The sequence below is a fragment of the Clavelina lepadiformis genome, chromosome 5 (assembly GCF_947623445.1).
Source record: "Clavelina lepadiformis chromosome 5, kaClaLepa1.1, whole genome shotgun sequence".
NCBI lineage: Eukaryota > Metazoa > Chordata > Ascidiacea > Aplousobranchia > Clavelinidae > Clavelina > Clavelina lepadiformis.
This window is the reverse complement of record NC_135244.1, coordinates 20,514,439-20,530,366: the sequence shown is the minus strand read 5'-3', so window position 1 is coordinate 20,530,366 and position 15,928 is coordinate 20,514,439. Positions and strand designations below refer to the sequence as shown.

Here is a 15,928-nt window from a genome sequence, read left to right as displayed (position 1 = left end):
GTTTATAAATGCAATGAAAACTGTACTGACATCTATAAGTTATACAACAGACATCAATATTAAAGTTTTAGATAACTTCAAATTTAGTCAATATTTTAAAAATATTTCTCATTGTTCTTATTCAAAACACTTTAAAGATTACCTTTCACAGAGCCAGCAGGTGAGGTCATCGTTGATGATGTCAATGACATAGATGGTGATGTCATCGTTGATGTAACAACCGGGCGACTTGTGGTATAAGAAGCAGTGGTCGAAGTCAAGGCCACAACAGAGACAGGTGCCACAACAGGCCGGACATAATCAGGTATGTAACTCATGTCGACCGAGCAGCCTGAAATTGTCAGTTCTGTATCGGTTTCTGTTTCAGTTGCCGTGTCACTATCTTCTGGATCATCGGCAAATTTCAACTGCTCAAAGGTTCCCGGTCCTTCTTGATACTCGTTCCTTTCTGGTTTTAATTCGTACGAATGTAGCGAAGCTTGTTCTAAGCCAGCCGAGTGATCTTCGGATCCGTTGTCACAGTCATGATGAGCCGATGACTCTTTCCATTTTTGGTCGACTGAATTATATCCTGGCTTGTATGGAAGCTTAGTGTAAGATGAGTCAACTGTGTTGTACGAAGATCCACCGGTGCTGTAGGCTGAATCGAGAGTGTCGTAATTTCCACTTTGTAAATAGTCCAATGAAGAAAGCTGATTACTGCCGTTGTTAGTTCCAAAATTATTCCTGTATTGGCCAGTCAAATCCTTATCAAATTCTTGTTGTTTTCTGGCAGGTTTCTTACCGAGTTGGCCGTCAAGGGAGCCCTTAACTGAAGTTGTCTGCAATAAAATTTGAAATTGAAAATATGAAATAAGCTTTGCTTACTAAGCCCTATATAGACCGTAAAACCTCATTTAATAATGGAGTTATAATCTCTTATTGCCGTGGATTTCACGGTTTAAATCACCAGGGAAAGAGATGACTGACTCTCTACATCACTGTTGTGACGAAAACAACCATGCTTGCTACAAACCCTGCCTATATCGAGAAGTAAATCCAAAATTCTTTTACAGGAGAAACAGATACTGTACACATACATACATACATACACACAGTATTATTATACTAGTTATATTTAAGTCGGACTTGTTTCATAATCATGTAAGTTTAGAATATTTAACAATCAAAAAGGCAACATTGTTTCAATTTTTAAGTTTTTCTGACCCCTAAACAACCGAACCACAGCGGCGTCCTTTCAACGCGAAATACACGATGATGTAATAATATCTCTTACTTCGTTGTTTGTTCTACAACAATGGTATATAGCGCTGAATTGAATTACAAAGCGAAGCCGGCGGGCCCTAGCTAGGAAGTAATCTAACCTAAGTGCGTAAAAAAAGCCCGCTGTCATATGGGTCTAAGAGCACTCGAGTTAGCAATTCGCGTCTAAAACGCTTTCGTAGGGTTCGCCCTTGAATCGGTCGCCATCGTAGGTTAAGTTTGACAACAACGTTGGGTGTGCGCAGACTTTAAACACTTGCAGGCAGTTGACATTCATAATAATAATCCGAGTCACGCATTTAAAACTACAACTGACCTCAGACGACATTCTATGACAACATTGGTTGTTATTATTTATCGATGTCCACATGACAAACAATACGATTATGACATCATAATCAATATTTTGACCTCGATAAAAAGTTCAAATGATCATTAGAAAACCTAAAAGCTTTCATCAATCATCTAAATGTTACGTTGTGTGGTCACTGTATGCCACACACATTCCATTTTGACGTCACAAGTTCTAAATCAAACTCCAGCTGTCGGTTTTGCTTTGACAGGGATCGTTTGGTCTTTTAATGTCATTAAAACTAAGTAAAAGCACCGAAGTGCGAAAGAAAAACCGTCGGTGACAGCCTTGTTGTTACTATCTTGACCTTTTCGACACAATATTTGTTCAACAGACGTCACACGTGCTGAAAATGACCGAGCAGTCACCAAGGAAAATTCTATAATTCCCACAAGGGAAAGCGTTGACGACATGCGAGGTACGAGCAGAGCATTTCGCTGAGAAACGTCGATTTGCAATCAATTTGAAGAATATAATTGCAGAGAATTTCTTCTATTCATTTGGTAAAGAGCGCCATCTATGTCTTCAAACACGCCAAACATGATCCAACAGTGGCCAAAGCGTTAGCGGAAAACCTTCGCATAAATAAGGGCCGCACTAAAACGTATTTTATACATGCACATAGTGTTAATGATCAAATTCGAGTGAGCCCATGTTAGCCTAACAGCAAATAATAGCTCGCTAACACAAGACAGAGGCGATATATTTACATCAGCTGTCCGCGCCCATCACTTACTTATGTAAGGTTATATCCCAAGGGATTCCTAACACTTCTTTAAACTACTTAATTGTTTGCAGCATACCGAGCGCAAAGGAGCGGCTTGCATCAACTCCAGCTCACAATACCCCACTTAAGTGGGTATTTTGAACGGGTATTATGTGCAACGCATTTCGTCATGAGCCAGCTACCGTTGGAATGCGGCACTTTTGTACAACAGCGAATTCTGAATGACAAATTTTTAAACGTTTCATGCTTTGTCGACAGGTGGTATGAAATAGTTATGGCGACCACTATTTCACCAGGAAAAATTGCACGTTCGAAACTATTTTTCACTGTTTCTTGTTATGTTATAATATAGTACGGTAACCCAAACACGATCTAAATCTAACTTTATCTACACCCTAAATAACTAAAATCAACTTTTTGTAGACCCATTCTCCTAACTGCCTGTCTGATCTTCGACAGCGGCTGCGTGACCTACTGACGGTAAAATAGTCACTTTCAAATGTTATTAGCTAGTTTTCATGAATTGAATACCACTGGTATGAATGTGCTGATATACCAGAATTTTTTGTAAAGGCCGCCTGGCGATCCTTGCCTTTTGACAATATAAAGTGATGCCTTTCAACGGCCAAAAATTGTTCACAAATGCAACTCGGAAACAGGGCGCGCATAAAACAAACTGACAAAGTCAGAAAAAAACAAGTCACTCAGCAAACTTTGTCCCAATCAATCACCCCGCCTAAACTTTGAAAGTTGAATGGAACGAACTTGGCTTTAACGGGATGTCAAAATGCAAAGACACGCCTGTTTTTGAAAAGTTTAGTCTTAAAGCAAATATATATACAATACCGTTGTTACACCCTACGGGAGTTTTCGCAAATAAACCAACTCACAATAGCACTCCTGTAAAATAAAGTCAACACAAATGCCGTGGCTGCCTACAGGAAAATTTGTCTGGACTCACTACCAAAATACAGTACTTTGCTCAACAATTATCGCAACTTGGTACGACTGACATCTGGAAAACTGACAACAACGTTTGAATTCGCAGCTCTCTTTCAATTGACGGCCTTTGACCTGAATTACGTCACTGCATTCGTCATCGAGTGATTAGCAAGAAGATGCGTGAATCATGCGAGGTTAGATTACTACTACAGTCTTATACAGCAGGAACTCATTGGCGCCGGATAGACAGGTTTACTTGGAAGCTACAGCACATGCTAGCAATACGCATTATTGGATGTAGCGAGAGAGACCATATCTTGGTCTAAATACTTTTAATACCATCACCAGTTGCGGTTGACTGGATACATATAAACTTGTTGAAGTTACACGTTACAAGTAACGTAGTACGAAGTTACGTTGCAAGTTACACTTAAAACCATTTTGCTTTCTGTACCGGAAAAACCTTCAGAAAATCGATGAGTTTGCATGTTATACCTCTTGTTGGAAAAAGAGTCGAGTGTATGCCACCTACATTCTTTTACAAGACGCACATCGAACATAAACGCCCTGACAAGCCGCAAAGCATGAGTCTAAGCATCCTTTCTAACCCAGCCACATTTTACATAATGCATGAAGTGCAGGCATTAAAATAAGCGATTGGAAAAATCGGCGAGCAATGAAGAATTAAGCAAAAACACAACAGTCATGTTGTTTTTGGGTGAAACAAATCGTTCAAATTCCAAGAGACGATGTAATATAACTAAATACTGGATACATATTGCACAAGTCGATATTCTTTTTGTCTCCCACGAGAAAGTTTATGCAGCAATGTAGTCTTGCTTATCATACTGTCACTACGCCCTCCACAAAAACTAGGCAATACTCGTAAGCATTTAAACTTCAATCCTTCGACTCGCCAGTAAAGCCGCTTCAGCAGCCAGTGACAAAACTTATACCGAGTCACTTTATTTTTAGAGCAAAAATTGCTGATTTTTGCCGTTTCACGAGTCACGGCACGAAATTGACTTTCACCATATTCGTGTTCACAAAGCGTAGACACAATTGTGACAGAAAAGCGAAATGATTCATCGCAGTTTTTACCGCAATTTAAACTCACCGACAAAAAAGAGTAGGTCAGCGTTTATGCCATGGCCTCAGAAAGGAAAAAAAAACGCCATGAAATATTAAAGGAAATAAAATATAAACAAAAAGGGTGCGAATAAAATTTAGGTGGGTTCTGGACGATTGATTTTCTTTCAATAGACCACACAGAACGGAGAGTAATCCATTTGCATGGTGGCAGGATGAACATGCATAATTAATTAATCGAAGACAATGCGCAGGGCGACAGTTGAATGTAACTGAAAAAGGCCGCTTCTTTGGTTTCGGAGACGCAAAGAACCGGTGAAACAATGCAGCTTGTAGATGGGATACTTAAAATGCTTTCAACGGTGGCAAGGCCCGCAATCGGAACTGTCCACAACATAGCTCACGATACTTAACCAAACAAAATATTTCCAGAAGTCTAAACTATTACGGTCAGCCAAAACTTGTGCTAACCTTAACCATGTAACCCGATCACTGCGAATGTCCGAAAAGTTTAGGAGAAACGCACTGACAAACATCAACCGCACATTTTTATCAATTGTAAAAATTTAGACCGCTACACAGCCTACGTGGGCGTCGTACATAATATTATGCCATAAATGACATCATAACAGGTAATACCTGGTTTCAAGAGTTTCCGAAATACGCGAAATCGTCTTTTCCACTTTGTTCGCAAGAGTAGTTTGTTGAACACCGTCAAGACAGAAGTCATAAGCAAAATGAAACTGAATGTTAAAATAACTCAAATGCTTTCAACATTTACGTACAAAGTTAAACCTCGGCCTGGTAAAGAAACGATTAAATCAGGAGTCGCGCCACTGAATAAAGCTAGCCTTGTACCAGTAATAAAAAGCAAAAGCTTTTTTAAACGATTAATCTTGTTTCATACTATGTATGGACAGAGCATGGGCAGATAAACTACGCGCTCATTTCATTTCAAATCTCTCAGCGCCGTGAACTTTACCGCCCGGTAAGAATGTGTTATGAATTATGATATACACAACTATGGCGAATACATTGCACAACACTGCAAAAATACTAGAATGCTACTGCTTATGTTACGGTGAAAATGTCTGAGGGCAAATGTTTCTGAAATAACCTTTACGTTTACGACATCGCTATGACAGAGTACGCTTTCACGTTTCCGATACTTTCGACATAAACCACAACTTTCTTCCTACTTCCATGAATTTCGTACACTGGTAATGACACGCGTTCAGTCCGTCCTTTCTAGATAAATCATTTCTCAGTGGATAGTGTTTTGTTGGCCCTATAATTTTACCTACGAGTGAATTAAATATCTTATTCGCGCAAAATTACTCATTAGCTAATGCAATTATATGCATACTTCATTTTGTTTTGAAATAAGTTCAAAATGTCACTATTTTCATAAACTCCGCCCCTTCTGCGCCAAAACTGTTTTTAATATCATTGCCTTCAGCGCTGTGCATGATCAACGACCAGATTGCAAGTTGAAAATGGATAACATTGACATTATATTATCGTGTGCAAAATTTATACCGATGCCACTAACTTACGCTAGAAGTATACCATCCACGTGATCACGGTTACGTCATCGTACTTCTAAATAAAAAGACTTCAGTCTTTATACGTTAAGTGGTCTATTATATTTATCAGCATTCCAGGCAGTCTTAATGCGACCTTTCGTAACGTAGATAGGCGAGGATAGCTTCTTGCCTCACCAGCAATGTTTATACTGTACATAAAACCGAGCGCATAAAATAGGCAAAAGTTGAATGTTTCGATTTTTCAGCTCAGGTGATTCTTAAGAGAATATTGTACACGGTTTTCTGGTCAAAGACGTAGTAAATATTCATATGACTTCACATTTAACCTGCTCAACTGAATTAATAGCACGTTACGTCGAGAGCAATGTACGAAATGGGTCAAAACTTCGTAGGGTGTACTTTTATGCCCAAGTGTCACCCACACGAACTCGTAGACGTGGAAAGGAAACGGCGAAACAAATTTTCATTCACCTTTGCAAGGCCACAATACCATTTGACAACAATTCCTTAACGACCATTACGTGGCGAGGGTTAGCCCAAAACTTTACGCATGGTTGAACGCTAGGAATGCAGTAAACGGTTACGCTTCGATGGTCGGCTCAACAAAGGTCGGATAAACGATGAAGAAGTTTATACAAGGTTAACGTGTTATCTTTACATGAATGCAGCCGAGTTTTGGAGATTCATACTGAACGAACATGCTTACATTTGCCTTGGTTCAAACTAACGTTGAAACAAACTTGTTACCAAACAGCGTGCTTACATAGGCCACACTAGACTGAGTTAGCTGGCTACCTCATCAAATATTTAATTTAAAGCGTTAGATTAAACCACAAGAATTTGCGAAGACATGTTGAAATCAAACCGATTTTATTTATAGCGAGGATTTGGCGTATCAAGCGGTTTGTTGGCACAAATGTATCAGACTTCTACATAATCAAAGACAATAAATAAACAAGTTAAATCGGATTAAAACGATTCCAGCTTTATAAGATGGACGGCAATTAATCTCTGAGGCAGAGCTAAGCACTCAAGCTTAACAACATATGACTGAAATTTCAAGTTACTTTTCAGCGCGACTATTGACAAATACCATTTTGCGATACCCATACCACATGTTTTTAAATACAGATACAGGTTGTGATCAATGCAATGAGTGTAGGTAGATAAAACAGAAAATATGATAAACAGTCCATATAGCAACGGGTACCAGTGTACCAATTGCATTTACCACAACCTCCGTTTCCTAAGGGTGCTCAATGCATCACAAATTAAATGCTGCAACCTGCAAGGTTGCAGAATAACCATTAGAAGTTTATTTATCAACGAAAAATATTAACTTCAAACTGGCGGAAATAGCACACAGCTTTGTGCGCCATGAAGATTAAATGGCAGTAACGTGGAAGTATTTCGTGCTTAAAATGAAACACAAAAGAAAAATCGCAGAAACAAGTAGTTCCTGACAAAAACGTAGGACTTTCTGTTATAACAAACCTGAAATCTTGTAACTACAGTATATCTATACGTTATCACAACTTCGAAATCAACTAACCACAACTCCTTTGCAACAGGTTCATGTCAGTTCACGTTTTACAACAGCTTTAACTTTCCTCTGAAATCGGAACTACCAGTGCCTACCATAAAAGCTAGTTTCCAAAAAGCTTAAACACTTCAGTGGCGGTATGGTACTTAACGTGCAACTAATAATTTTATACTTCCACAACTCCGCATCTAATCAGCATATACCGACTTTTTTTAGAAAATACATCTAAACCACGAAGTTCCTTAACGGCGCAAGAAATCGTTTAGGCTGGATTCCACACTGAGATTTCTCGCGAGCTGATTTCGCGTTTGTTTAACTTTGACCGAGAGGGAAGCCGGCAAAGTGAAACAAATGTAATATGAGCCGGTAAGAATTCTCTGTGTGGATCTAGCCTTATGTAATATTTTCAACAATAATTACAGACAAGTCGTCGCTTCGGGGCGAAATGTAGATAGGCAATTATTATTGACAAACTTGGGATAGGAAGGTTCCAAGCAAAAGTATGCAAACCACCGGTTTTACAGCGGAAATATTGCCGGGGCAATTGCTATTATAACAAACAACTTGACATTCAAGATTTGCGACACGGAGCCGCAAAATGTAACAAATAAAAGCAATAGTGACCATATTTGAAGCAGCATTTCAAAGATGATCGTATCAACTACGCAAATGTTCCTAGCAATTCCTTAAACAACGTCGTCCTGTCTACCAGTGGTACTCTTTCCAAGAAAATTACGTATAAACTTGGCTGGCATTAAGTATGGGATTGGAAGCAAAGCGAACGTAATTGCGAAAGAACTCTGCTCCATATAACTTGGCTACACGCCAGCAAAATGTAATGCATCAGAAAGAGGAAAACAACGTTAAGCCAAGGTTAGAAATAGCGCCAATGCAAAAATTAGATCATAACACGGTAATTGAGTTAAATCGGTATAGATTCGAACCCATAACCAGTACTCTGTATCTTAACCACAGAAATCGTTACAGCATGTCGTTAGAATTGTTAACTCGCGTATAGGAACATCTATTTCACTATATTTGGAAATCTTTCAACCAAACCCAAGCTGACCTTTGTCTCCTCCTTGTTACGTCATAATTTCATACGCAACATATTTTATTTATCTCACGTAAAAACCAAACAAACTTTAATTTGCCAGCATACCAGGTAGCTCTTTTATACGTAGGGAGCGCTTACGGCTGATAACGTCGCACAAAACAGATTTTAGAGCCCACCGGCTTCCGTACAACTGTGTAAGCATCACGTCATAATGCTGTCACAATCGCAGAAGATCTATGTCGCTCTTTCTAAGGCAAACGCAGTCAAGTGTGTCGCCGGAGTGAAAAAATGTCAAAGGAAAAGAACACGAGTCTTTTCTCATGTCAAGCAGTGAATAACTGACGACGGACGCGCAAAATAAATCGAACCAGCGTGAGCAAGACCGCGACATAAATGGATTCGTGTTTACAATGTCTTTTATAATGACGAAGCCACAACAGTGACCTAAAGGACTTTTCGTAACACGATTTTACCAATTTGTAAACCCACTTGTAGCGCCAAAAGAAAGACCGCTATTAATACAAGATTCACACAACGCAGTGTTAATTTTTAGAGTTTCCCGAAAGGATGTTTCCATTTGCCCAGTTTAATTATAGGCTACAACGTGTATGATTTGGTATGCGTAAACCAATCTATGCTTAATTAACTGTTCGTTCAGGATCCGAGGCCGCCATCAACTACAACTGAACGGTGTACGACCAAACTATTGCTGACCAAATGTGTTGCTGTCGCCAACTAGCGGTGACACTTTTAGCAAGCAAAGGATTCGGTAAAACAGAGGTTCTTAAACCGGGGGTGCGTGGAGAAATTCTGGGGCAGGTTTATATATCGATTATAAGGACCAGACCAACAAACATTTCGTAGGAGCAAATTAAACAGAATTTTTCAGTTTCCGCTATTTCCAATTATGATGAAACGTTTTTGTAAACCAGTCGTCTACTTGTCAAGTAGAGATGGACAAAATTTCGACTGTTGGATTCTTGCAGTTCTCATCCAGATTAACCAGTATACCGTATCCTATAGCATATCAATAGAAACGAATGCATTGAACAGCAACAAAGGAAGCGGCCGATTAGACGATTCAGGCCAACTGATAAGTGCGGAATGCAGGAATGTGCCGCCGGTTTTCGAGTGAAATAGTAAAAACGATTTCGGTCATCATACAAGCGATATGTCTCACCTTACACGCCAAATATTTGTTGTGACCTTGAACGAGCCTTATGCTTAACTCGTGCCAGAAATTGCACAACAACGTAGCTAGGTCACAGTTGGCAATGTCTAAAAGCGCACATTTAATTGATCTGAACTAAACAATATTATTAAGTAAACATTAAAATTTGACTAGGGAATATCTGCACGTACATTTGTGGCGGGTGAGTCTAATTGTGGAACCTTTCAACAAAAATGCTTACACGAGTAACGCATCGCGTGATGTTGTTCACAACAAACTAAGCTTTAACACGAATAGACAAAAAGTTACACTGCGGAACAATAAAAAACGCTTGTTGTTCGTCAATAATTCAGTGAAAGCGTCATGTTTTGTTTTAGGCGAGATACGACTGAAGAAATAATCGTTTCGACGATTGCTTTGTAAAAGACAAGTTGCCTACTGTAACAGACTGTACTAGGACCCTTTTAACTGAAAGTATATTGCTTTCTGCCACAGCGGCTGTCAACATGCTGTCATCCTGGGCTCAGTTTGGACGTAATAAACACCATTGTATACAGAATCCCTAACCAATAACAAAAGTTTAGTTCCAAGATGGAATTAAAATTCTTAAAAAGAGGCCGATCTACAAACACCTTGCTTTTATGATTCGTAGAAATGAGTGGAAATTGAAATGTAGTAACTTTTGAATTTCTTGATTTCGACATGGGGGGCACAAGTTTATTAAACTTAACAAAAGGGGGCGCGGCCAAAGTTTAAGAACCACTGGTAAAACACATGACGTAATCTAGACGTACACAGTCTGTTGTTTTCATTTAGGGAATCACTGAACTATGAATTAGGATGAAAACTCCCGTTTCCCTAAGACGCTTACAGACAGACTTTTCAATTTGTTTTGTTATTGATTAAGGGCGTAGTCAAGATAAATAACCAATCTTCACTCTGCAGATATTTCCATTGTCATGGAACACACAACACACTTTTGTTTCCAATATCTTGGTAAAACTGTTTAATCTTTTTCCACTTTTCTGTAGTTATCAGTATTGGTTCTTTTTCTGTGCGTTGATCAAGGAAAGGTTACAAACTTTTATCATTTAAATTCTGGAGATTAGGTTTAAGAAAAATCTTAATCAAATAATGATTGGAAATTTAAGATCTTTGAAAATAAAGATTAGTTTAATTACTAGTGCGTCTTGCATAAAGTTTCAAACAAAACGTCTGTCATTTATGGGAAGAAAAATTGGACACAGTCCAAGTGGTAAGTGATAACAATTAATGCATTGAAAACAGACTGGCAATGTTTATACATATTTCTTTCTGTTACTCCATTGATTGCCTGGTTAATTATCAAAACAAATGGTATCAACTAACAAAAGATTAACTTGTTGTGGTGTAAATCGTATTTGCTATTCAACCGGACGGCCGCACAATAGCCATCCAGGTAATTACAAAAAAATGCGGTTATGTGACCCAAGGCAGTCCGGACAATTAAAATAATAACGGGTTAAACGTCCTCAAAACATTTAAAATATGCAAAACGGCTATATGTTTATGAGATTAGTGACTGGAAGCAAAAATAGCGCAGAATCTTTTGCATTTTTATTTCCGATTTTCCAGCGTCTAAAACTAATAACATTTTATCAATTTTTATTAATCCCATGTACATTACACAGATCACCATGTCCACCAAGTTCGTTATAGGCTGAGTTTTTGATTAAACCACTCCCTCACATAAAAGTACCACAGCCCGCTACGGCAGACAGTCTTTATTGGTTAGACACCACAAAAGGCCCTTTTATGTCAGGCGCAATGTAATCAGAAAGAGTTTATTGTCACGAATAACAATATAAAAATACAGAGATATTTCTTTCCCTTGTGGAATTAGATCTGACACAAGGGAGCCAGGATGGTTATATGGTAATTTAATAGTCTTAAGAGTTAAGACACAACCAATGTCTACTGTTTGGAAATAAATCACTCTGGCCAGTTTGTTGTTCATATTACTAAAATAAAATTCTTTCCAGCCGTACATAAAGTTCACGGCATAAAAGCCATGTTTCATAGCATAACTTAATGTTATTTCATAATTTTACTGTAGTCATATAATAATTTGTTTGAATTACTTACCATTTTCACACGAGATGAACGACTTTAAAACCTATGCAAATAAACAAATATGAGGAAATCACTAATATCCACTATTAGTTACTACGTTAGTTCAACTAATAAAATATACTGTATACTAGTTTATTTATATTCTATTGACTAGCAAACAATAGTTACTCATTAACACGCAGGTGAGCTAACCTAAGCACTAGGCAGTTTATCAGTACTTGGAAAAACGATTTGATTGATTTGAACTAAACCTATGCATTGAAGCGCCAAACAAGCACCGGCATGTAGGCTACATTAGGACTTTCAAGTATTTTAGGTATACACTATATCACTTCTTAAAGGGATAACTGAAATATATATATACTGTTTAAAATTTCCACTAAAAATATGATTTAACCCTAGAAAGAAGAAGTTAACGCTTAAGAAGAAACAATTGTGCATAACTGGGAGCATAAGATAAATACATATGATTATACTTCACAGTAAAAACACTTCTATAACCACATTTAAGCCCATAGCCTACCAAAGAGAAATGTGAAGTCTTGCCAAAAATAGTCCACAATGCCAATACTGTAACAACAATGAAATTTCACCCACCTCACATGCTTCATTGAGTTAACAGGAATAAAAACACCGATTTGCTAGAATCTTTTTAAGCATTTACATACTGAAGCAGACAAATTTGTTTTATAATATACAAAATAAGTAAACAAATGTTTTAACTTAAACTTAAGCTGAAAATCAAAAATGTGTAAACATAATTTGTATAAATACATATAACAACAAAAATTGTCAATTTATATCAGTTAAACATCCTAATCTAGTCAGTAGTAATAGCAGAGAATTCCTTAAAAGTATCCGCCTCACTAGCAACATTATAAATTTGGTGTTGATAACACTGTGTTTTGAAAACAAATTAATGATAACAAATTTATGATGTTGAAATGTTGTTATTAACACCAGAAATTGATGGCTTTCGGTTATATCCTCATGATTTATTTGGAAAGGATTGAGTATGTATCAGTATTCAATTGGACATATATTGCACATGAATATTATAGTAGTAGTCATACATATATTTATCTACATATATACAGTATATGTTAATACGGTTCATATATATGTAGGTTACCGCAACAGGTATGCATTGGAACATACTGAATAAATGAAAGAAAAATTTACATTTTTATTTTATCTTGAGACAGAATTTTATCTAAAAAGTACACCATGTGTATCATATACCCAGACTATACCTTTAAAATACATAAATTTGCATTATGGCTACGAAACATTTATGTTTTTAAGGAAAAACTGCTTCTTGTCAAAGGACTATTGGTCATATCTGATTTAAAGTAATTTTAAATGTGACCAAACAACAAGAACATTATCCAAACTAACAATTTAATTGTTGCCCATATAAATCCCATATTACGTCAACATTTTGCCTAGATGAACCTTGCGCATCAGTAGGTCGTGGCAGATGAATTAACAAACAAACCAAGTTGCTATGCATGTTTTGGTTGCAAGATACCACACAGTACATGAAATAAACTATAATATTCTGAATTGTTTGCAATTCTTGCCGTATATATACATATTGTGAAATTTTTAGCTGCATTATCAGTTCATCAATTTCATTATATTTGGAAGCTAAAACTGACAGTCGAAGGTTTCCAATTAATTAAGCAATTTCCTGTAAAGCATATGTATAGCGATAAAATAATTAAAAATTATATCCAAGCCATTTTTAAGATGGTTAGTCAAATCATGCTTGATTCAGTTACTTCAAAACCTCTGAGTAAATTGAAACAAAAATTATATACACTTAAGTAGTCAAGGACCCCCATTAACAACTGAGTTAACAATAGAATTCATTACTATTCTATTGACATAGAAAGTATTTCTAAATAAATCAAAGTGATTTGTATAATGACTAATGCCTCAATATTTCTAAGTTAGCCTCAGCTGTTAACATTTACACTAAACCTGACTACAATACATGCAAGTTTTCTGCGCAGTGCACTAACCATTAATATTAAATGGGTACAGATACCTATTTTAACTCACTTCACAATTAACTTGTTATTAAACGTTAAACCAAAGCCACAATATGTATATATATACATGCAGAGTGAAGTTTTCACATATAAAAAATTCAAGGATAAACCCCACATGGAAAAGCCTGTGATGTGCAGCTGATTTATCAGCTGCTCATTCTAATCCCACCCACAGTAACAACTGCACATTTTTTCGTCATCATTGATTTATTCACGCCCGTGCGCATATAGGAACACTTCCAAACCTTATATGCGTCTATAACTTGGTAAAGTAGGCAGCATTTCCCATATTTTACCGTTGCCCGTAGATTTTCTTGATATCAAATAACTTTTGTCATTGCTTGTGAAAAAGCAAAAAAACTCACTTTTAAAACGGGATAAAATGCGTAAAGGAACAACTTCACAAACATAAAATACACAGGAGAAAGCGATAAAGCTCCAGAGCTTAAAATGAGCAAAATTTCTAAATCAACTCAATAAAACTTAACAGACATAATGGTTTGTACGTCCTCTAAATCCAACATAAAATTATCAAAATAAATATACAAACCGCTGAACCAACAAAAACCATGGTGTAAAATAAAACCTACACGCTTAACATATGTATATATATATATATGTTATGTGTAATTTGAATGAGAATATACATTGAATACCATACTAAAGTGTAGTAATTATCATATAAGCTTGATGTGAAGATTTCAACTTTTGTGGAGCAATGTAATAGACCCTGTCCTAGTTATGGCCGCCATTATTTTGTGATGCCCAGGTGTCTTCGATCACCTATACTTAGCAATTGAAGTTTTTGACCCGAATTGGTTCTTTTTTAAATTACAAGCATTTTATTGATCAGATTGTAAAGATCTTACTCAGGTATAAGTAGCATATGAATTCCTTTACATGATAAAGCAAAAAAATTGAAAATATGTTGCCCAGTTCTTATTTTACAGCGGTTTGAATCCTGCGCACTAGACTTGTTCATTTTTTTCCCTATTACAACAACTTCTAACTTGGATAATAATATAAGACCTGAAAAGAATTGCGCAATCTGAAGCAGTGAACGACTTCACAATCACAAAACCATCACAGTCTGCCATCATACATTGAATTATTATCAAAACGAAAGCCATACATATCACACAAAATCTTTGAATACCCTGCTAAAAAGTTCGATTTGACTGCGACAAATGAATGTGCCAATAAATGTAGGCCTAGCTTAATGCAAAAATTTGCACCATGCTAATGTTATAGCTAATAATACAGAATATAAGGCAAAACCGCAATTCTGCACTGGAAAATTGTTGGGAGCATCATACAAACTTTCCAGAAGGGCTTGAAGTTAACAAAACAACAAGTGTTAGCGTACCTGAATGGTGAGAATAAACTCACACAAAAAGTAAATCAATATCCTGACATCAGCCGCTCACTTTGCAATGATTCCGGTCTGGGATGAAGCTGCTTCATTTTGAAACCATTATAGGCCTAGGCCTATTTGATTTTTCGCCTAGAACTATAGACATTCCAGTTCCACATAGCCTAGGCTTTCGGGATCTATGGCTTCTTTTACAGTTTTATCATTTAAAACATCTGCCATAACCATGCAGAAAAAAATACTAGTCTATAATTTAAGCTGCCAGTATTTACATCTACAGCCTATACAGGCAGATATATTGGGTTTAACCGTTAAACTAAAAAAAATGATTTCCCCGGAAATTAGCCTTTGAAGCTGATTGGCAACTACCTAGTCTGGATAGAGAAGCGAAGTTATATTGGTGCTGGATCTGGATTGTGTAGGCAAGTTAATTTTTGACTCTTGAAACTTTTGTTGGCGCCATCTATTTGCAACTGATGTTACTAGCCTAGGCTAGTTATCATGTTGCGTTGTTGCCACAGTTTCTCTTTGGTATAGCCTACAAGCGGAAGAATTGACTGCGGTTTGGTTGAAGAAAAACTTTAATAAACAAGAAAAACTTTTTAAATGCTTAACTAAGCAGTCACATTTTCATATTAAAATTATGCATTATTGTTGGTAGCCCGCGTACAAAACGTACTAGGCCAATATACCTAC

At 36.9% G+C, this 15,928-nt stretch overlaps 1 protein-coding gene across 2 annotated transcripts in view; it reads right to left on the bottom strand.

The window, feature by feature from the left end:
• LOC143461228 (uncharacterized) overlaps positions 1-12,539 on the bottom strand; it is a 32,422-nt gene extending 19,883 nt beyond the window's left edge. For both annotated transcript variants that reach the window (XM_076959060.1, XM_076959063.1), the window contains exons 1-3: positions 12,401-12,539; positions 11,816-11,846; positions 143-821 (exon numbers count right to left, since the gene is read on the bottom strand). In XM_076959060.1, coding sequence (XP_076815175.1) covers positions 143-821; positions 11,816-11,818 — 682 coding nt within the window. In that variant the 5' untranslated portion in view covers positions 11,819-11,846; positions 12,401-12,539. The remainder of the gene's footprint in view (positions 1-142; positions 822-11,815; positions 11,847-12,400) is intronic.
• Between the last annotated feature and the right edge of the window lie 3,389 nt (positions 12,540-15,928).